General features: G+C 26.7%; 2 protein-coding genes across 2 annotated transcripts in view; one reads left to right on the top strand and one right to left on the bottom strand.

Moving 5' to 3' along the window:
* LOC127282067 (caldesmon-like) overlaps window positions 1–25,150 on the top strand; it is a 329,462-nt gene that overhangs the window by 147,113 nt on the left and 157,199 nt on the right. The window lies entirely within an intron of this gene.
* LOC127282079 (ejaculatory bulb-specific protein 3-like) lies at window positions 13,443–23,344 on the bottom strand. The gene is made up of 3 exons (XM_051306165.1): window positions 22,984–23,344; window positions 14,314–14,488; window positions 13,443–14,208 (listed from the first exon to the last, which is right to left on the bottom strand). Exons 1-3 carry the CDS (start codon window positions 22,999–23,001, stop codon window positions 14,066–14,068), a joined length of 336 nt encoding a protein of 111 aa, XP_051162122.1. The 5' UTR covers window positions 23,002–23,344; the 3' UTR covers window positions 13,443–14,065.

The raw sequence follows: 25,150 nt of genomic DNA, 5'->3' as shown, positions 1-25,150 counted from the left end.
ACCAAAAAGTCATCCAGGTCAAAAAAAAAAATTTCCAAAAAAACTCAATTTTTCTTAGGCACACGATTTTATTGCATATTCTTGCACAAAATACACCTAAAAGTGTAGAAAAAAATCGACAGCCAAATCCGAGTAGAGGAAGACCTCTATTACCACCAAAAAGTCATCCAGGTCAAAAAAAAAAATTTCCAAAAAAACTCAATTTTTCTTAGGCACACGATTTTATTGCATATTCTTTCACAAAATACACCTAAAAGTGTAGAAAAAAATCGACGGCCAAATCCGAGTAGAGGAAGACCTCTATTACCACCAAAAAGTCATCCAGGTCAAAAAAAAAAATTTCCAAAAAAACTCAATTTTTCTTAGGCACACGATTTTATTGCATATTCTTGCACAAAATACACCTTAAAGTGTAGAAAAAAATCGACAGCCAAATCCGAGTAGAGGAAGACCTATATTACCACCAAAAAGTCATCCAGGTCAAAAAAAAAAATTTCCAAAAAAACTCAATTTTTCTTAGGCAGACGATTTTATTGCATATTCTTGCACAAAATACACCTAAAAGTGTAGAAAAAAATCGACAGCCAAATCCGAGTAGAGGAAGACCTCTATTACCACCAAAAAGTCATCCAGGTCAAAAAAAAAAATTTCCAAAAAAACTCAATTTTTCTTAGGCACACGATTTTATTGCATATTCTTGCACAAAATACACCTAAAAGTGTAGAAAAAAATCGACAGCCAAATCCGAGTAGAGGAAGACCTCTATTACCACCAAAAAGTCATCCAGGTCAAAAAAAAAAATTTCCAAAAAAACTCAATTTTTCTTAGGCACACGATTTTATTGCATATTCTTGCACAAAATACACCTAAAAGTGTAGAAAAAAATCGACAGCCAAATCCGAGTAGAGGAAGACCTCTATTACCACCAAAAAGTCATCCAGGTCAAAAAAAAAAATTTCCAAAAAAACTCAATTTTTCTTAGGCACACGATTTTATTGCATATTCTTGCACAAAATACACCTAAAAGTGTAGAAAAAAATCGACAGCCAAATCCGAGTAGAGGAAGACCTCTATTACCACCAAAAAGTCATCCAGGTCAAAAAAAAAAATTTCCAAAAAAACTCAATTTTTCTTAGGCACACGATTTTATTGCATATTCTTGCACAAAATACACCTAAAAGTGTAGAAAAAAATCGACAGCCAAATCCGAGTAGAGGAAGACCTCTATTACCACCAAAAAGTCATCCAGGTCAAAAAAAAAAATTTCCAAAAAAACTCAATTTTTCTTAGGCACACGATTTTATTGCATATTCTTGCACAAAATACACCTAAAAGTGTAGAAAAAAATCGACAGCCAAATCCGAGTAGAGGAAGACCTCTATTACCACCAAAAAGTCATCCAGGTCAAAAAAAAAAATTTCCAAAAAAACTCAATTTTTCTTAGGCACACGATTTTATTGCATATTCTTGCACAAAATACACCTAAAAGTGTAGAAAAAAATCGACAGCCAAATCCGAGTAGAGGAAGACCTCTATTACCACCAAAAAGTCATCCAGGTCAAAAAAAAAAATTTCCAAAAAAACTCAATTTTTCTTAGGCACACGATTTTATTGCATATTCTTGCACAAAATACACCTAAAAGTGTAGAAAAAAATCGACAGCCAAATCCGAGTAGAGGAAGACCTCTATTACCACCAAAAAGTCATCCAGGTCAAAAAAAAAAATTTCCAAAAAAACTCAATTTTTCTTAGGCACACGATTTTATTGCATATTCTTGCACAAAATACACCTAAAAGTGTAGAAAAAAATCGACGGCCAAATCCGAGTAGAGGAAGACCTCTATTACCACCAAAAAGTCATCCAGGTGAAAAAAAAAAATTTCCAAAAAAACTCAATTTTTCTTAGGCACACGATTTTATTGCATATTCTTGCACAAAATACACCTAAAAGTGTAGAAAAAAATCGACGGCCAAATCCGAGTAGAGGAAGACCTCTATTACCACCAAAAAGTCATCCAGGTCAAAAAAAAAAATTTCCAAAAAAACTCAATTTTTCTTAGGCAGACGATTTTATTGCATATTCTTGCACAAAATACACCTAAAAGTGTAGAAAAAAATCGACAGCCAAATCCGAGTAGAGGAAGACCTCTATTACCACCAAAAAGTCATCCAGGTCAAAAAAAAAAATTTCCAAAAAAACTCAATTTTTCTTAGGCACACGATTTTATTGCATATTCTTGCACAAAATACACCTAAAAGTGTAGAAAAAAATCGACAGCCAAATCCGAGTAGAGGAAGACCTCTATTACCACCAAAAAGTCATCCAGGTCAAAAAAAAAAATTTCCAAAAAAACTCAATTTTTCTTAGGCACACGATTTTTTTTCATATTCTTGCACAAAATACACCTAAAAGTGTAGAAAAAAATCGACAGCCAAATCCGAGTAGAGGAAGACCTCTATTACCACCAAAAAGTCATCCAGGTCAAAAAAAAAAATTTCCAAAAAAACTCAATTTTTCTTAGGCAGACGATTTTATTGCATATTCTTGCACAAAATACACCTAAAAGTGTAGAAAAAAATCGACAGCCAAATCCGAGTAGAGGAAGACCTCTATTACCACCAAAAAGTCATCCAGGTCAAAAAAAAAAATTTCCAAAAAAACTCAATTTTTCTTAGGCAGACGATTTTTTTTCATATTCTTGCACAAAATACACCTAAAAGTGTAGAAAAAAATCGACAGCCAAATCCGAGTAGAGGAAGACCTCTATTACCACCAAAAAGTCATCCAGGTCAAAAAAAAAAATTTCCAAAAAAAGTCAATTTTTCTTAGGCACACGATTTTATTGCATATTCTTGCACAAAATACACCTAAAAGTGTAGAAAAAAATCGACAGCCAAATCCGAGTAGAGGAAGACCTCTATTACCACCAAAAAGTCATCCAGGTCAAAAAAAAAAATTTCCAAAAAAACTCAATTTTTCTTAGGCACACGATTTTTTTTCATATTCTTGCACAAAATACACCTAAAAGTGTAGAAAAAAATCGACAGCCAAATCCGAGTAGAGGAAGACCTCTATTACCACCAAAAAGTCATCCAGGTAAAAAAAAAAAATTTCCAAAAAAAGTCAATTTTTCTTAGGCACACGATTTTATTGCATATTCTTGCACAAAATACACCTAAAAGTGTAGAAAAAAATCGACAGCCAAATCCGAGTAGAGGAAGACCTCTATTACCACCAAAAAGTCATCCAGGTCAAAAAAAAAAATTTCCAAAAAAACTCAATTTTTCTTAGGCACACGATTTTATTGCATATTCTTGCACAAAATACACCTAAAAGTGTAGAAAAAAATCGACAGCCAAATCCGAGTAGAGGAAGACCTCTATTACCACCAAAAAGTCATCCAGGTCAAAAAAAAAAATTTCCAAAAAAACTCAATTTTTCTTAGGCACACGATTTTATTGCATATTCTTGCACAAAATACACCTAAAAGTGTAGAAAAAAATCGACGGCCAAATCCGAGTAGAGGAAGACCTCTATTACCACCAAAAAGTCATCCAGGTCAAAAAAAAAAATTTCCAAAAAAACTCAATTTTTCTTAGGCACACGATTTTATTGCATATTCTTGCACAAAATACACCTAAAAGTGTAGAAAAAAATCGACAGCCAAATCCGAGTAGAGGAAGACCTCTATTACCACCAAAAAGTCATCCAGGTCAAAAAAAAAAATTTCCAAAAAAACTCAATTTTTCTTAGGCAGACGGTTTTTTTTTCATATTCTTGCACAAAATACACCTAAAAGTGTAGAAAAAAATCGACAGCCAAATCCGAGTAGAGGAAGACCTCTATTACCACCAAAAAGTCATCCAGGTCAAAAAAAAAAATTTCCAAAAAAACTCAATTTTTCTTAGGCAGACGATTTTATTGCATATTCTTGCACAAAATACACCTAAAAGTGTAGAAAAAAATCGACAGCCAAATCCGAGTAGAGGAAGACCTCTATTACCACCAAAAAGTCATCCAGGTCAAAAAAAAAAATTTCCAAAAAAACTCAATTTTTCTTAGGCAGACGATTTTATTTCATATTCTTGCACAAAATACACCTAAAAGTGTAGAAAAAAATCGACAGCCAAATCCGAGTAGAGGAAGACCTCTATTACCACCAAAAAGTCATCCAGGTCAAAAAAAAAAATTTCCAAAAAAACTCAATTTTTCTTAGGCAGACGATTTTTTTTCATATTCTTGCACAAAATACACCTAAAAGTGTAGAAAAAAATCGACAGCCAAATCCGAGTAGAGGAAGACCTCTATTACCACCAAAAAGTCATCCAGGTCAAAAAAAAAAATTTCCAAAAAAACTCAATTTTTCTTAGGCAGACGATTTTTTTTCATATTCTTGCACAAAATACACCTAAAAGTGTAGAAAAAAATCGACAGCCAAATCCGAGTAGAGGAAGACCTCTATTACCACCAAAAAGTCATCCAGGTCAAAAAAAAAAATTTCCAAAAAAACTCAATTTTTCTTAGGCACACGATTTTATTGCATATTCTTGCACAAAATACACCTAAAAGTGTAGAAAAAAATCGACAGCCAAATCCGAGTAGAGGAAGACCTCTATTACAACCAAAAAGTCATCCAGGTCAAAAAAAAAAATTTCCAAAAAAACTCAATTTTTCTTAGGCAGACGATTTTATTGCATATTCTTGCACAAAATACACCTAAAAGTGTAGAAAAAAATCGACAGCCAAATCCGAGTAGAGGAAGACCTCTATTACCACCAAAAAGTCATCCAGGTCAAAAAAAAAAATTTCCAAAAAAACTCAATTTTTCTTAGGCACACGATTTTTTTTCATATTCTTGCACAAAATACACCTAAAAGTGTAGAAAAAAATCGACAGCCAAATCCGAGTAGAGGAAGACCTCTATTACCACCAAAAAGTCATCCAGGTCAAAAAAAAAAATTTCCAAAAAAACTCAATTTTTCTTAGGCACACGATTTTATTGCATATTCTTGCACAAAATACACCTAAAAGTGTAGAAAAAAATCGACAGCCAAATCCGAGTAGAGGAAGACCTCTATTACCACCAAAAAGTCATCCAGGTCAAAAAAAAAAATTTCCAAAAAAACTCAATTTTTCTTAGGCACACGATTTTATTGCATATTCTTTCACAAAATACACCTAAAAGTGTAGAAAAAAATCGACGGCCAAATCCGAGTAGAGGAAGACCTCTATTACCACCAAAAAGTCATCCAGGTCAAAAAAAAAAATTTCCAAAAAAACTCAATTTTTCTTAGGCACACGATTTTATTGCATATTCTTGCACAAAATACACCTTAAAGTGTAGAAAAAAATCGACAGCCAAATCCGAGTAGAGGAAGACCTATATTACCACCAAAAAGTCATCCAGGTCAAAAAAAAAAATTTCCAAAAAAACTCAATTTTTCTTAGGCAGACGATTTTATTGCATATTCTTGCACAAAATACACCTAAAAGTGTAGAAAAAAATCGACAGCCAAATCCGAGTAGAGGAAGACCTCTATTACCACCAAAAAGTCATCCAGGTCAAAAAAAAAAATTTCCAAAAAAACTCAATTTTTCTTAGGCACACGATTTTATTGCATATTCTTGCACAAAATACACCTAAAAGTGTAGAAAAAAATCGACAGCCAAATCCGAGTAGAGGAAGACCTCTATTACCACCAAAAAGTCATCCAGGTCAAAAAAAAAAATTTCCAAAAAAACTCAATTTTTCTTAGGCACACGATTTTATTGCATATTCTTGCACAAAATACACCTAAAAGTGTAGAAAAAAATCGACAGCCAAATCCGAGTAGAGGAAGACCTCTATTACCACCAAAAAGTCATCCAGGTCAAAAAAAAAAATTTCCAAAAAAACTCAATTTTTCTTAGGCACACGATTTTATTGCATATTCTTGCACAAAATACACCTAAAAGTGTAGAAAAAAATCGACAGCCAAATCCGAGTAGAGGAAGACCTCTATTACCACCAAAAAGTCATCCAGGTCAAAAAAAAAAATTTCCAAAAAAACTCAATTTTTCTTAGGCACACGATTTTATTGCATATTCTTGCACAAAATACACCTAAAAGTGTAGAAAAAAATCGACAGCCAAATCCGAGTAGAGGAAGACCTCTATTACCACCAAAAAGTCATCCAGGTCAAAAAAAAAAATTTCCAAAAAAACTCAATTTTTCTTAGGCACACGATTTTATTGCATATTCTTGCACAAAATACACCTAAAAGTGTAGAAAAAAATCGACAGCCAAATCCGAGTAGAGGAAGACCTCTATTACCACCAAAAAGTCATCCAGGTCAAAAAAAAAAATTTCCAAAAAAACTCAATTTTTCTTAGGCACACGATTTTATTGCATATTCTTGCACAAAATACACCTAAAAGTGTAGAAAAAAATCGACAGCCAAATCCGAGTAGAGGAAGACCTCTATTACCACCAAAAAGTCATCCAGGTCAAAAAAAAAAATTTCCAAAAAAACTCAATTTTTCTTAGGCACACGATTTTATTGCATATTCTTGCACAAAATACACCTAAAAGTGTAGAAAAAAATCGACAGCCAAATCCGAGTAGAGGAAGACCTCTATTACCACCAAAAAGTCATCCAGGTCAAAAAAAAAAATTTCCAAAAAAACTCAATTTTTCTTAGGCACACGATTTTATTGCATATTCTTGCACAAAATACACCTAAAAGTGTAGAAAAAAATCGACGGCCAAATCCGAGTAGAGGAAGACCTCTATTACCACCAAAAAGTCATCCAGGTGAAAAAAAAAAATTTCCAAAAAAACTCAATTTTTCTTAGGCACACGATTTTATTGCATATTCTTGCACAAAATACACCTAAAAGTGTAGAAAAAAATCGACGGCCAAATCCGAGTAGAGGAAGACCTCTATTACCACCAAAAAGTCATCCAGGTCAAAAAAAAAAATTTCCAAAAAAACTCAATTTTTCTTAGGCAGACGATTTTATTGCATATTCTTGCACAAAATACACCTAAAAGTGTAGAAAAAAATCGACAGCCAAATCCGAGTAGAGGAAGACCTCTATTACCACCAAAAAGTCATCCAGGTCAAAAAAAAAAATTTCCAAAAAAACTCAATTTTTCTTAGGCACACGATTTTATTGCATATTCTTGCACAAAATACACCTAAAAGTGTAGAAAAAAATCGACAGCCAAATCCGAGTAGAGGAAGACCTCTATTACCACCAAAAAGTCATCCAGGTCAAAAAAAAAAATTTCCAAAAAAACTCAATTTTTCTTAGGCACACGATTTTTTTTCATATTCTTGCACAAAATACACCTAAAAGTGTAGAAAAAAATCGACAGCCAAATCCGAGTAGAGGAAGACCTCTATTACCACCAAAAAGTCATCCAGGTCAAAAAAAAAAATTTCCAAAAAAACTCAATTTTTCTTAGGCAGACGATTTTATTGCATATTCTTGCACAAAATACACCTAAAAGTGTAGAAAAAAATCGACAGCCAAATCCGAGTAGAGGAAGACCTCTATTACCACCAAAAAGTCATCCAGGTCAAAAAAAAAAATTTCCAAAAAAACTCAATTTTTCTTAGGCAGACGATTTTTTTTCATATTCTTGCACAAAATACACCTAAAAGTGTAGAAAAAAATCGACAGCCAAATCCGAGTAGAGGAAGACCTCTATTACCACCAAAAAGTCATCCAGGTCAAAAAAAAAAATTTCCAAAAAAACTCAATTTTTCTTAGGCACACGATTTTATTGCATATTCTTGCACAAAATACACCTAAAAGTGTAGAAAAAAATCGACGGCCAAATCCGAGTAGAGGAAGACCTCTATTACCACCAAAAAGTCATCCAGGTCAAAAAAAAAAATTTCCAAAAAAACTCAATTTTTCTTAGGCACACGATTTTATTGCATATTCTTGCACAAAATACACCTAAAAGTGTAGAAAAAAATCGACAGCCAAATCCGAGTAGAGGAAGACCTCTATTACCACCAAAAAGTCATCCAGGTCAAAAAAAAAAATTTCCAAAAAAACTCAATTTTTCTTAGGCAGACGGTTTTTTTTTCATATTCTTGCACAAAATACACCTAAAAGTGTAGAAAAAAATCGACAGCCAAATCCGAGTAGAGGAAGACCTCTATTACCACCAAAAAGTCATCCAGGTCAAAAAAAAAAATTTCCAAAAAAACTCAATTTTTCTTAGGCAGACGATTTTATTGCATATTCTTGCACAAAATACACCTAAAAGTGTAGAAAAAAATCGACAGCCAAATCCGAGTAGAGGAAGACCTCTATTACCACCAAAAAGTCATCCAGGTCAAAAAAAAAAATTTCCAAAAAAACTCAATTTTTCTTAGGCAGACGATTTTATTTCATATTCTTGCACAAAATACACCTAAAAGTGTAGAAAAAAATCGACAGCCAAATCCGAGTAGAGGAAGACCTCTATTACCACCAAAAAGTCATCCAGGTCAAAAAAAAAAATTTCCAAAAAAACTCAATTTTTCTTAGGCAGACGATTTTTTTTCATATTCTTGCACAAAATACACCTAAAAGTGTAGAAAAAAATCGACAGCCAAATCCGAGTAGAGGAAGACCTCTATTACCACCAAAAAGTCATCCAGGTCAAAAAAAAAAATTTCCAAAAAAACTCAATTTTTCTTAGGCAGACGATTTTTTTTCATATTCTTGCACAAAATACACCTAAAAGTGTAGAAAAAAATCGACAGCCAAATCCGAGTAGAGGAAGACCTCTATTACCACCAAAAAGTCATCCAGGTCAAAAAAAAAAATTTCCAAAAAAACTCAATTTTTCTTAGGCACACGATTTTATTGCATATTCTTGCACAAAATACACCTAAAAGTGTAGAAAAAAATCGACAGCCAAATCCGAGTAGAGGAAGACCTCTATTACAACCAAAAAGTCATCCAGGTCAAAAAAAAAAATTTCCAAAAAAACTCAATTTTTCTTAGGCAGACGATTTTATTGCATATTCTTGCACAAAATACACCTAAAAGTGTAGAAAAAAATCGACAGCCAAATCCGAGTAGAGGAAGACCTCTATTACCACCAAAAAGTCATCCAGGTCAAAAAAAAAAATTTCCAAAAAAACTCAATTTTTCTTAGGCAGACGATTTTATTTCATATTCTTGCACAAAATACACCTAAAAGTGTAGAAAAAAATCGACAGCCAAATCCGAGTAGAGGAAGACCTCTATTACCACCAAAAAGTCATCCAGGTCAAAAAAAAAAATTTCCAAAAAAACTCAATTTTTCTTAGGCACACGATTTTATTGCATATTCTTGCACAAAATACACCTAAAAGTGTAGAAAAAAATCGACAGCCAAATCCGAGTAGAGGAAGACCTCTATTACCACCAAAAAGTCATCCAGGTCAAAAAAAAAAATTTCCAAAAAAACTCAATTTTTCTTAGGCAGACGATTTTTTTTCATATTCTTGCACAAAATACACCTAAAAGTGTAGAAAAAAATCGACAGCCAAATCCGAGTAGAGGAAGACCTCTATTACCACCAAAAAGTCATCCAGGTCAAAAAAAAAAATTTCCAAAAAAACTCAATTTTTCTTAGGCACACGATTTTATTGCATATTCTTGCACAAAATACACCTAAAAGTGTAGAAAAAAATCGACAGCCAAATCCGAGTAGAGGAAGACCTCTATTACCACCAAAAAGTCATCCAGGTCAAAAAAAAAAATTTCCAAAAAAACTCAATTTTTCTTAGGCAGACGATTTTTTTTCATATTCTTGCACAAAATACACCTAAAAGTGTAGAAAAAAATCGACAGCCAAATCCGAGTAGAGGAAGACCTCTATTACCACCAAAAAGTCATCCAGGTCAAAAAAAAAAATTTCCAAAAAAACTCAATTTTTCTTAGGCAGACGATTTTTTTTCATATTCTTGCACAAAATACACCTAAAAGTGTAGAAAAAAATCGACAGCCAAATCCGAGTAGAGGAAGACCTCTATTACCACCAAAAAGTCATCCAGGTCAAAAAAAAAAATTTCCAAAAAAACTCAATTTTTCTTAGGCAGACGATTTTTTTTCATATTCTTGCACAAAATACACCTAAAAGTGTAGAAAAAAATCGACAGCCAAATCCGAGTAGAGGAAGACCTCTATTACCACCAAAAAGTCATCCAGGTCAAAAAAAAAAATTTCCAAAAAAACTCAATTTTTCTTAGGCACACGATTTTATTGCATATTCTTGCACAAAATACACCTAAAAGTGTAGAAAAAAATCGACAGCCAAATCCGAGTAGAGGAAGACCTCTATTACCACCAAAAAGTCATCCAGGTCAAAAAAAAAAATTTCCAAAAAAACTCAATTTTTCTTAGGCAGACGATTTTTTTTCATATTCTTGCACAAAATACACCTAAAAGTGTAGAAAAAAATCGACAGCCAAATCCGAGTAGAGGAAGACCTCTATTACCACCAAAAAGTCATCCAGGTCAAAAAAAAAAATTTCCAAAAAAACTCAATTTTTCTTAGGCAGACGATTTTTTTTCATATTCTTGCACAAAATACACCTAAAAGTGTAGAAAAAAATCGACAGCCAAATCCGAGTAGAGGAAGACCTCTATTACCACCAAAAAGTCATCCAGGTCAAAAAAAAAAATTTCCAAAAAAACTCAATTTTTCTTAGGCACACGATTTTATTGCATATTCTTGCACAAAATACACCTAAAAGTGTAGAAAAAAATCGACAGCCAAATCCGAGTAGAGGAAGACCTCTATTACAACCAAAAAGTCATCCAGGTCAAAAAAAAAAATTTCCAAAAAAACTCAATTTTTCTTAGGCAGACGATTTTATTGCATATTCTTGCACAAAATACACCTAAAAGTGTAGAAAAAAATCGACAGCCAAATCCGAGTAGAGGAAGACCTCTATTACCACCAAAAAGTCATCCAGGTCAAAAAAAAAAATTTCCAAAAAAACTCAATTTTTCTTAGGCAGACGATTTTATTTCATATTCTTGCACAAAATACACCTAAAAGTGTAGAAAAAAATCGACAGCCAAATCCGAGTAGAGGAAGACCTCTATTACCACCAAAAAGTCATCCAGGTCAAAAAAAAAAATTTCCAAAAAAACTCAATTTTTCTTAGGCACACGATTTTATTGCATATTCTTGCACAAAATACACCTAAAAGTGTAGAAAAAAATCGACAGCCAAATCCGAGTAGAGGAAGACCTCTATTACCACCAAAAAGTCATCCAGGTCAAAAAAAAAAATTTCCAAAAAAACTCAATTTTTCTTAGGCAGACGATTTTTTTTCATATTCTTGCACAAAATACACCTAAAAGTGTAGAAAAAAATCGACAGCCAAATCCGAGTAGAGGAAGACCTCTATTACCACCAAAAAGTCATCCAGGTCAAAAAAAAAAATTTCCAAAAAAACTCAATTTTTCTTAGGCACACGATTTTATTGCATATTCTTGCACAAAATACACCTAAAAGTGTAGAAAAAAATCGACAGCCAAATCCGAGTAGAGGAAGACCTCTATTACCACCAAAAAGTCATCCAGGTCAAAAAAAAAAATTTCCAAAAAAACTCAATTTTTCTTAGGCAGACGATTTTTTTTCATATTCTTGCACAAAATACACCTAAAAGTGTAGAAAAAAATCGACAGCCAAATCCGAGTAGAGGAAGACCTCTATTACCACCAAAAAGTCATCCAGGTCAAAAAAAAAAATTTCCAAAAAAACTCAATTTTTCTTAGGCAGACGATTTTTTTTCATATTCTTGCACAAAATACACCTAAAAGTGTAGAAAAAAATCGACAGCCAAATCCGAGTAGAGGAAGACCTCTATTACCACCAAAAAGTCATCCAGGTCAAAAAAAAAAATTTCCAAAAAAACTCAATTTTTCTTAGGCAGACGATTTTTTTTCATATTCTTGCACAAAATACACCTAAAAGTGTAGAAAAAAATCGACAGCCAAATCCGAGTAGAGGAAGACCTCTATTACCACCAAAAAGTCATCCAGGTCAAAAAAAAAAATTTCCAAAAAAACTCAATTTTTCTTAGGCAGACGATTTTTTTTCATATTCTTGCACAAAATACACCTAAAAGTGTAGAAAAAAATCGACAGCCAAATCCGAGTAGAGGAAGACCTCTATTACCACCAAAAAGTCATCCAGGTCAAAAAAAAAAATTTCCAAAAAAACTCAATTTTTCTTAGGCACACGATTTTATTGCATATTCTTGCACAAAATACACCTAAAAGTGTAGAAAAAAATCTACAGCCAAATCCGAGTAGAGGTAGACCCCTATTACCACCTTGAAGTCAACCCTCAACTTCCCAAAAGATTTTTTTTTTAGACAGACAAGTCTTACCGTTGCTTGCTATTTTGACAGCTTTAAACTGCTAAATCGTCAGTTTTGATCCCAAATCCTTTATTAGCGACCGAAAAAACATCTAGAATGACTGGAGAAAATTTTGAAGTACTTATTATTTGCACTGGAGCTTGAACAGGCATAAAAATGTCTTGTACTTTTTTGTTATTAATTATTTATTTCCTTTTAATTTTTAATTATTAATTTTGTATTTAATAAATATAAATAATTGAAACCAAATAAAACCAAATTTTTTTGTGACAAATTAATATTTATTTGTGAGACTCATTTCTCTGAATGGTAATATTACTTTTTAAGAAAATTCTGTCATTTAATTCCAATTTTTAATATAATAATAATTTTTTTGAATTTTCACAATTATTTTCTTTGTATGGAATAAACATTTTGTTTTAAATAAAAAAAAATTGCGCAAAAAACTAAAAAATAATGGAATTATAATTTGGGAAAATGATTTGCTCAATATTTTGGTATTTCAACAGAAATGTAAATAATATATATATATATATACAATATTATAATACGTACTTGAATAGAAAGGACCCTTGTGTGCAGTGTTTAAATCATTCAATGACCTCTTTAATTTAAATGGCACTTGTAGTGAATTGTTAAATAACTTTTTTAATGCTTCTCAAATTGATAAATGTTCCTTCAACTTGTGATATTGCTCTGAATATTATAATTACGCTGTGTATTTAACATTCTCTATTAATACAAGAGTCGTTTAAAAGCAAACAATAATAATTTGACAATATATACAAATGAATTTTAATTAATTATTAATTTTAACTAGAAAATTTTTTTTATTCTTTATTTTTAAATTATTATTCAATTATTATTATTATCTATCACTTAAATAATAATAGTTAATTATACTTTTTTTTGTATTTTTATTATTAATAATAGCAGAGTTCACTACTGGCGCAGTACTGATACCAATACCGAGCCAGTACTGAGTTAGTAGTTAATTTTTAATAGGATTATTTTATATATTTGTTTTATTGAAAATAACATAATTGGAAAATATATAATTAAGAGTGAAATTATTTTTTCATGTCAACAATTTTTTATTACCTACAATCATACATAATTATAATACATATAAAAAAACATAAATATTGTAAAGTAGATTACATATATATGAAAACTAACGGTATCAAAAAAAAAAAAAATTGACAAATTATTGTGACTATTATTATACATAGTTTATTATAGAGATATTATGATTTTAATTGAAAAAGAAAGTTTGAAATTTCTCAAGAAGAGAGAATGTATAATTGAAAGTTATTGACATCGTGAGACAGAAATCGCGTCATGATATGAAAAAAACTGGGTATTATTTAAAAAAAAAAAGGAAAGAAAAAGGAAGAAAAATATTCTGATAGATTAAAACGTCATTGAAAACGGATATAGACACTTAGCGTCTCCTATTGGAATTCCCAAAGAGTTTTACAATCAACTTTCACTGTCACTCTCTCATTCTGACAAGAACCTCTCTCTCACACGTACACACACACACACATACATTTTCTCAATGTTTTCTGTCTTCTCTCTTTTACTCTCTTGTCTTTCGAAACATTTCTTTTTTCTTTTCTAATATTTTATTTTCTCACTCACTCACTTGTATAAAAAAAAATAGGATTTCAACATATTGTGTTGCCAATTTTTACGGTTTGAGATATTTGGCTCTTAATAAAGTCCATTCTTCTGGAAACTTGTTTTGAATGTGTGCTAAAACTTTTTTGATGAAATACATTTCTTCGGGACTACATTGTGGACAGTTGTTTCTTATAACCAGTGGTGCTAAACCTGAAATAATTGTACAATTATTAATTTTTATTTATTATTTTTAACATTTTTTTTTAATGTTTTCAGTTATTTTTGTATTTTTTTTTTTTTTTTTTGGGTACATACTTTTTAATCGACCACCAATTGGATCACATTTGATAGTCCCCAAAGCGCAGTTTATTTGCCTTCTCATATAGCGAGTGTCATTTAAAGCAATGTTTACATTTTCCTCAGTGATTTTAATTTTATTTTGTTGTCCCTCAACCATCACTGTATAGATCATTAAACATATCAAAGAAATCTGTAACAGAATTTTTTTTTTTATTAATTAATAACCGAAATTTTTTTTTAAAAAACCTAATTTAACAAAAATAAATTCACATTTAAATCGAAACATTTTTTTTTTAAATTATTTAATGTACCTGAAGTTCTGAATGTTTAGGTAAATAAAAAAATTTGTTTATCCAAAAAAAATAAATTAATTTTTATTTTTTCATAATTTTTTTTTTTTTAAACAAACCAAAAAATAATTTTTTATTCCTTTGAACGCTTTAATTTTCATTAAATTAAAGTTTCTTTTAAACATTTTTAATCTTAAGGAAAATAGTATAAAATGAATTAAGAAAACGTATTAGGAAAAAAAATGATTGTATAACAGTTTGAATTTATAAATAATAATAATAATTTCTGAATGTGACTTATTTTCAAGACACGACTAGAGTATAAAACACTAATGACGACCTCGTGTATAATTAAGTATGGGTCCTTTTTTGAAATATCGCCTGTCAAGGACACGCAAATCTAGCACTCTCTTTGCGATGCATTTACAATGTCTGCATTTAAAGAGAGTGAGAGAGAAAGAGATAGGAGCGAATTAGTATAATTTTACATTAAAAAAACAAAAATATTCAAAAAATGAAAATTGGCATCTATTTTTATGTTTTATTTCTTATCTAATTTTTATTTTAACTACTTTATTTATTTATTTTATTTATTTAACTATTTTATTTTTTTAACTATTTAATTGGTTTAAGTATTTTATTTATTTATTTATTTTATTTATTAATCTATTTTATTTGTTTAACGATTTTATTTACCTTTTTTATTTGTTAAACTGTTTTATTTATTTTATTTGTTTAACCATTTTATTTATTTATCTATTCTAATTGTTTAAATAATTTTATTTATTTAATTCATTTATTTGTTCAACTATTTAATTTGTTTAACTATTTTATTTTTTTAATTATTTAGTTTTTTTTTAATATTTTGTTTATTTATTTTATTTATCTATTTTATTTACTTATCTATTATAATTGTTTAACTATTTAATTTGTTATTATTTGTTTAAATATTTAATTTGGTTAACTATTTTATTTATTTATCTCTTTAATTTTTTTAACTATTTACTTTGTTATTATTTGTTTACATATTTTATTTATTTATCTCTTTAATTTTTTTAACTATTTACTTTGTTATTATTTGTTTACATATTTAATTTGTTTAACTATTTTATTTATTTATCTCTTTAATTTTTTTTAACTATTTACTTTGTTATTATTTGTTTACATATTTAATTTGTTTAACTTTTTTATTTATTCATCTCTTTAATTTTTTTAACTATTTACTTTGTTATTATTTGTTTAACTATGTAATTTGTTTAAATATTTTATTTATTTATTTATCTATTTTATTTGTTTAACGTTTTTATTTATTTATCTATTCTAATTGTTTAAATAATTTTATTTGTTTAACTATTTAATTTGTTTAAATATTTTATTTATTTATCTGTTTTATTTTTTTAACTAGTTAATTTGTTTAAATATTTTATTTATTTATCTATTTTATTTGTTTAACGTTTTTATTTACTTATCTATTTTATTTGTTTTACGATTTTATTTATTTATCTATTCTAATTGTTTAAATAATTTTATTTCTTTAACTATTTAATTTGTTTAAATATTTTATTTATTTATCTATTTTATTTATTTAACTATTTAATTTTTTTAATTATTTAGTTTGTTTAAATATTTTATTTATTTATTTTATTTATTTATCTATTTTATTTACTTATCTTTTTTAATTGTTTAACTGTTTTATTTGTTTAAATGTTTTTTTATTTATCTATTTTTTATTTGTTTAACTATTTTATTTATTTATCTCTTTTATTTGTTTATCTATTTTGTTTATTAAAATCTTAAACACACTTTTATAAAGTAATACACAAAAAAAACAATTAAAAATAGATTTAAAAATTTCCAACTGGTTAATAAAACGTTAATATTGAGATGGAAATAATTTTTTTTTTTTTTTTAAATTAAAACGGCATTTACAATAAAAATATGAACGATCGAAAATGAAATGAAACATATTTAAACGAGAATTTATATCACATAAAAAAAAGCAGCGCCTGCGAAATTACATATTGGATTAACATGAATCATGAAAAGTAACACGCAATGTAATGCGAAAAAGTGAAAATGAAAAAAATTGAGTTTGAAGTGAAATAAAGTAGTTATTTTAATTATAGGAGAGCATTGAAATGTCCTTTTGCACCGTCGGGGTTGGTGGTCCAAGTATTAAGGTGCTCGTAAAATATATAGTACTCTCTCTCTCTCTCTCTCTCTCTCTCTCTCTCTCTCTCTTTGCGTAGGTATACACATTCCCGTGAGCACCATTATATTTTATGGTAGTCGTAGAGGATACTAATGGTTTTCCCATTAATACTCGATACCTTGAAACATATATCACTTTCGTTCGATGAATCGTAGAATTGTGTCCAAACACGAACGTCCATCAATTAACGCAGTTTCCAACTTCCTGCATCCAAAATATTTATCTCTTTCTCTCTCTCTCTCTCTCTATAAATATATTTATTTATAATTAACTTGATTTTATATAATTTCTTATCTTTTTTCTCCATATGTGTAAATAAAAAGATGTGTAAGAGAGTGAACATGGCTAAGAAATCAGAATTGAGAAAAAGAGAAAGAGAGAGAGAGAGAAAGGGGCCGAAAGATATGGGATATATATTACAATGGTGTTGGGGTGAAAGTACGAGATATATATCTCGAATGGGAAAATACAGCACATTAGGAAGCTGGCGTATGCTATTCGGAAATGGAGTATAAGAAAATTCAAATGACAGGATAAAGATATTAAAGATGCTGCGCTGAAAGATGTATATTGAGAAGAAAAATTGAGGGAGAGGGGAAGAGAGAGAGAGAGAGAGAGAATGAAAAATGTGCTCGCGTATACGACGACACATTGAATTCTTTTGTACAAAAATTATGGTAATTTTTTACTTGTTCTAACACAATATATATAAAGGAGGGGATAAATTTTGTTATCTACTTTTGCATTTTTTATTCCGTGTGCTGAAAGAAAAAAAAAATGGAATATTGATGAAATTTTTTTTTAATGTAAAAAAAGATAAATTTATTTATTAATTTATTTATAATTTATTTTTATTTATTTATTGTAGATAAATATTTATTATACTATATTTATTATATAATATTTATTTATTGCATCATATTTAATTATTAAATTATATTTATTTATTGTATCATATTTATTTATTATATTATAATTGTTTATTGTATCAAATTTATTTATTATATCAAATTTTTTTATTATATCAAATTTTTTTATTATATTAAATTTTTTTATTATATCATATTTGTTTATTATATTATAAGATAGGATAAATTTATTTCCATTGCACAATTTTTAAGTTTTACAATTATTATCCCCCATTAATTTCGTCTTATTTTTAACAATTTAATTGTTTATAATATAAAGTCCAAATAGGTAGTTTATTATATTATAATTATTTAGTATATTATATTTGTTATACTTATTTATTATCTATAAATAAATTTATTATTTATAAGTATAGGTAAATTTAAAATTTAATTATTTATTAATTAATTTATTTATATTTATTATTTATTTATTAATTTATTTATTAATTTATTTATTTATATTTATTATTTATTTATTAATTAATTTATTTATTAATTTATTTATTAATTTATTTATTTATATTCTAATTATTTAGAGGTAAATTTATTAGTTATAAATATTAGTAATAAATAAATATTTATTATAAACAATTTAATTGTTAAAAAATAAGGGGAAATTGATGGGAAATAATATATTGTGAAACTTATAACAAGGAAGAAATAAATTTTTTTTTAATAATAATAAATAGATAAAATATTAATTACCTATTAATAAATATAATAACAGTAAGGAAATGTACAATATTTTTGTGTTAAGGAATTTGTAAAAAACCAAATGAGGATATAATAAAATAAATATAATAATAATAATTATTATAAATAATAAATAATAATATTAATATAAATAATTACAAATAAATAATTATAAATAAATAATTATAATAATAAGTATTATTATTTTATTATTATAATAAAAAAAATAAAGTAAAATAAAAATACTAAAATCAATATGAATTTAAAATATCCTATTAATATTTTTATAAAATAATTTCACTGAATTTTCTTTTTTTAAATAAAAAGTATTTTAATTAGCTGAATATTTTTTTCATATTTTGCAAAAAGGGTTGAAACGTTAATGAAAAATATTATATAAAAAAAGGGCATATTATATACGACGAGAGAGTTTGTACGCGGAAAAATTATTCAATATATTAATGAGATGTAAAATATATCCAAATGTGACCTGGATTTTAATGAAGTGTAATATTTTTTTCATATACATGCAGAAAGTCTTGCAAATCAAATTATTACAAATGCATTTGGAAAGAGAGAGAGAGGGAGAGAGAGAGATCAGGAATATAATTTATATCATGTCTCCTATCTGAGTGGAATGCTAAACGTATACACTTATTCATAGGCGATCGAACCTCATTGACTTTCTCAGCTATATATATACGCTATATCCAATTGTATACGACTGTGTGCTGCAATCACGATGATTCATTACGCATTGTATCGACAATGCACAATTCATTGTCACACACGATTCTCCTCATCTCTCTCCCTCTATCATATATATATTATATATATATGTGGATAATATTCCCCATCTAAACTTATCATTACAAACACTAATTCCAAATTGTTTAAAATCATGTTATTTTATTAACCATTGTTTTCTCACATATGTATATTAAACATATATTCACAATATAATCGAGTGCAAGTTATATATATATATAACAATGGATATATAGATTTTCTATTACAATATGGGAATGGAAATTAATTTTCCAAATATATAGCTGAATGTGTCTTAATCACAATAAATCTTCATATCGATGATGTGTGTAACAGGTTTAAATTTTCGGAGTTTCAATAACTATATAATTTATATTGTTTACTGAATTGTTCAAAATAAAATATTTATTTGTTTTAATAAATTAATTGTTAAAATAACTAAATTATTAATAATTAATGAATAATTAATAAATAAATAATTAATTTTTTTCTTTGCAAGGTGGGAGAGTAAATAAATATAAATAAATAATTAATTAATTAGTATGTTATAGTTATAATTATTATAATATTATAGTCGTAATTATTATAATTATAGTAATAATTCTTATAATATTATGGCAATAATTATTATAATTATAATACTAATTATTTTAACTATAATATTAATATTATCATATGCTTACTAAATGATGAAAATTTTTAGTTTCGTTAATTCAAAAAAAATGTTAATTAAATTATTTAATTAAAACATTTTCTTAATAGAGCACACTATCATCAAGGAGATTTCATTGAATTGCTACAATTTTATTTTTCACAGAATAAAATTGGAGGTATTTTAATTGTAAAAGATAAGCGCATAATTGTTTAATTATTAAATTAAAAGCAAATTTAACTTAATTACATTAAATTTTGTTTATATATTCATTTATTATTTATTTATTTATTATTTATATAACATTTATATGTTTATTTATTTATAATTATAATATTAAATTTATTCAACTATATATGATGAATTTATTTATTATTATGATAAAAAATAATTTATATATTTATTCATATGAAATTCTATTTACATATTTAATCATATTAAATACTATTTATACAGGGTGATTTTTATGTTCCGGACCCACTGAAATTTTTTTTTTTTTAATTCTATTTTTATTTAAAAAACGAAATAAAATGAAAATTAAAAAACTTTTTAGGGGATCCGGAACATAAAAATCACTCTGTATATTTAGTTTGCATTAAATTCTATTTATTTAATTAATTTAATTATTTAATTTATTCAATTTGCATTAAATTTGTTCAACTATAATGAATTTATTTATGATGACGAAAAATAAATTTTCTTCCCACTTTTTTAATTAGAAATGCTATATATTATTGTTTTAGATAACAGTAAATATATATATATATATATATATGAGAAACAATATTGTCCGCAAATGGGTCAATCATTGTCTCATTATGATGAATAATTTATTTACCTTTCCTATCGTGTGTTTGTGTGTGTTTACGCAAAAAGCATTTTTTTGCATTATCGCAGAAAAAGTTATTATTAATAATAGAATATATGATTGGATACAATATTGCATACATTACGAGCATTGCTTTCAATTTTATAAATATTTATATATACACACTCAGAATTATTTATATTTTTCTCTGTTTAAATAGACTTTATATAAATGAAACATATTTTTTTTTCAATTTCAAATTGCTTTTTAAAAAAAAGTTTTTTATATGGAATTTTTAATTTTATCTTATTAAAAAATATTTCAATAATTAATTGAATCGATATATTTTCAAGTGAAATATAACAAAGTTTTAATTAAAGTTTTTTTTTCAATCAATCATTATTCGAGTTCAACATTGTTTTTAATTTTAAAAAAATATTTGAAGTTTTTATATGTGTATATAGAGTTTTAATTTATATTTTATTATATATTTTAATATATAAAATTCTATCTAATATAATTAATTAATAAAATAAAAATTAAAAATTAAATTAAAAATTAAATTAAAAATATTTTATTATATTAAATTTTTTTATATTATAATTATCCTCCTTCATGTAGGAAGATTAAATAAATATATATATATATAATTTTGTAATTATATATTTTATGCTTATAATTATAATTAATAAATAATATAAAAAATAAATTATTTTTGAAAATAAATATAAATATATTTTGATAAATATTCAATTACATATTCTATTATATATTTTGTTATATATTTTATTATATATTTTATTATATATTTTATTATATTTTTTATTATATTTTTTATTATATATTTTATTATATATTTTATTATATATTTTATTATATATTTTATTATATATTCTATTCTATATTTTATTATATATATTCTAACAAAAATATGCAGTTGAGATTTAACAGAAATAATTAAGTTTTGTTTATACATGAAAGTTAAAGTTTTAACAAGATTGTTACATAAAGCTTTGATAAAAACAAGTTGAAAATTACTCGAAATATTGTTATAAACTTTTAATAGAAATATAATTGAATCTGGTGATAAAAAATATTTAAATTTTCAATATGAAAAAAGTTATTTTTTTCTAAATTTGAATTATCCAGTTTTTTCGTTATTTTTCATTTAGTAAATTTCTTATTTAACACAATATTTATTTAACCAAATTTAAATTTAACAAAGTGTTAATTTTTTTATAGAATTTCTATATTTTCATTTAAAAGAATTCTAATTCTAATAATTGAATAAAAAAAATTAATTAATTTCTATTTGTATTTTTAAAAATAAACAAAAAATTTTGGCGTTATTTAAAAATTAATCACCAGAGAAATAATTACGTCATGAAAAAAAAAATCTTTATCTGGAACAGCGATATATTTCTCTAGAATATAACAAAAACTTTCGCTATTTTAGTGAAATATATAGCTGTTCTAGTTAAACTTATCGCTGTTTTGAAAATTTTTTCCCTGCATGGAAAATAGATTTACCTGGAGCAGCGATAAGTTTAACTGTAACAGCGATATATTTCTCTAGAATAACGAAAACTTTCGCTATTTCAGTGAAATATATCGCTGTTCTAGTTAAACTTATCGCTGTTTTAGGTGAAAATTTTTTCCCTGCATGGAAAATAGATTTACCTGGAGCAGCGATAAGTTTAACTGTAACAGGGATATATTTCTCTAGAATAACGAAAACTTTCGCTATTTCAGTGAAATATATCGCTGTTCTAGTTAAACTTATCGCTGTTTTAGGTGAAAATTTTTTCCCTGCATGGAAAATATATTTACCTGGAGCAGCGATAAGTTTAACTGTAACAGCGATATATTTCACTAAAACAGCGAAAATTTCTGTTATTCTAAAAAAGATTTACCTGGAACAGCAAAAAGTTTCACTATAATGGCAAAAGTTTTACTTGTTTCAATAAAATCTTTCGCTATTGTATAGTGAAACCTTTCGCTGTTTCAGTTAAATTTTATTTCCGTGTATCAATTTTTAAAATTCGCGCCATTTGTTTATTTATAATTTCGGTTAAATTAAAATTTTTCATTTTAGAATTATAATTATTAAAATTATATTTAATTAGATAAATAAATAAAGAAAATTAATTAAAAATTGATTGAAAAAAAAAAAAAATTCTAATTAAAACAAATACAAAGTATCGAATTTAGAAAGTTGATTATCAAACAAGACTAAAATATATATATATGTATATATTCCTCGGGTAAAATATATCGACCTGTCTTGACGTTTGACACTCGAGCAGTAAACACATAGGTAGACATCAACTTGTTGCGCTTCCGTCACTTACCTTGATTAATAAAGTCATGGTGAAATACAAGAGCGTGCCGAAGGGTGGTGACAAACGCTTTCCAAGGGTTCCTAATATATATATATATCTATATAGTTTGATATGGTCAATTTCACGATTACTCGATTTTTGAATTTCAAACAAGATTTATCGCAATTCTTTTCACTTGATCCAAAGGGTGTACGTAACAGGTGGAAGAAAATGAGAATAAAAAAGGGGAGAAAAGAAAGAAAAAGAAAAAGAGAGAGAGATATATATAAAGGAAATGAAAGATGACGCAAAAAAAAAGTCGAGAATTTATAAGTTGGTTTTTTGGTCTTCTCGGCACGAAATCTAGAGACGCACTGGGTCCGCGGTCTCTCTCAGCTTTCCTCCCTGTTACTATAGTGCGATAAATATGAAAGTGTGCGTGTGTAATCGAATTTATATATATATATATATATATATATATGTATATACAATCGTAAATTCCATCCAGTCACTCAATTCCACACGTGTGCATATATCCCACCCATGGGGCACAAGTCAAAAATCGCTTTCTTTCAATATCTCCATTTGTTATACATATATATATATATATATATAGGTATCGAAGAGTAGACGAAAAATGCCTTCCGAGAAAGTTACCGGTCGCCCCTTTCGCTCACACCAGCAAAAAAAAAAAAAAAAAGAAAAAAAAAATTTCACTCTTATGGCATCAGAAACGTCCTGGCAATAATTCTTTGAACTTCTTTATTCTCTAACTCTATATTGACACTTTGTGTCATTTTCCTCTTTTTTTTAAATAAAAAAGAGAGAAAGATTTTTTTTTTTGTACCTGCTCGTCAATCACGTTTGACATTTTTTTTTTCTTCCCCTTTTTTTTTGGAAGATTAATTACTATATGCTAATATACAATAAATCATCGTTTATATTTTTGAGTAAAGAAGAGACCCTCCAAATGAGATTTTTAATTTAATTATATATTTATTTTATAATTTGGATAAGGATAGAAATAATATTTGAAATTTTTCTTTGTCAATTTAGAATTAACAAAAAATGGATTAAAATCAATAAAAAAGTTTATTTGGTTCAATTTTTTCTTTGGGTGAAAAATTTATTAATAAAAAGCAAACGATTATTTGGATCGAATAAATATTTATTTGGTACCAGACAAATTTTTGTTTGAAATAACTATATTTTTTTCACCAAATAAATAACGTTTTTCTTTTTTATTTAAACCAATAAAATTTTATATTGAACCAAATAATTTGATTTTAAAGCAAATAAATATTTACTTGAACCAAATAATTTTGATTTGAACCAAATAAATATTTACTTGAACTAAATAATTTTTTATTTAACCCAATAAAATTTTATATTGAACCAAATAAATTTGATTTGAGCTAAATAAATATTTACTTGAACCAAATAATTTTCATTTGAGCCAAATAAATATTAACTTAAACCAAATAATTTGATTTTAAAGCAAATAAATATTTACTTGAACCAAATAATTTGATTTTAAAGCAAATAAATATTTACTTGAACCAAATAATTTTAATTTGAACCAAATAAATATTTTTTTGAACCAAATAATTTTTATTTAACACAATAAAATTTTATATGGAACCAAATAAATTTGATTTAAGCTAAATAAATATTTATTTGAACCAAGTAATTTTCATTTGAACCAAATAAATATTAACTTAAACCAAATAATTTGATTTTAAAGCAAATAAATATTTACTTGAACCAAATAATTTTTATTTAACCTAATAAAATTTTATATTGAACCAAATAAATTTGATTTGAGCTAAATAAATATTTATTTGAACCAAATAATTTTCATTTGAACCAAATAAATATTTACTTGAACCAAATAATTTTTGTTTAACCTAATAAAATTTTATATTGAACCTAATAATTTTGATTTTAAAGCAAATAAATATTTACTTGAACTAACTAATTATTATTCGAATCAATTAAATCGTATTTGTTTCAAATATATAGAAATTATTGGTTCAAATACAATTTATTTATTTCTAATAAATTATATCGAAAAAAAGAATTAAAATTATTCTAAAAAGCTAAATGGAAAAACTTACTTTTTTTTTCTTCAATTTCCTTTCTTTGGTTTTTTACTCGATTATATACATAACGTGTTAGTAAATTTTCTTTAGAAATG

Source organism: Leptopilina boulardi, unplaced genomic scaffold (genome assembly GCF_019393585.1).
Source record: "Leptopilina boulardi isolate dan_hultmark-lab unplaced genomic scaffold, ZJU_Lbou_2.1 LbouV2_278, whole genome shotgun sequence".
NCBI lineage: Eukaryota > Metazoa > Arthropoda > Insecta > Hymenoptera > Figitidae > Leptopilina > Leptopilina boulardi.
This window is presented reverse-complemented; position numbering and strand designations above follow the sequence as displayed.

Coding starts and splice junctions, on each gene's coding strand:
- LOC127282079 (XM_051306165.1), bottom strand. Junction 14,209..14,313: donor AATTGGTGGTCGATTAAAAA/GTATGTACCCAA, acceptor CAATTATTTCAG/GTTTAGCACCACTGGTTATA.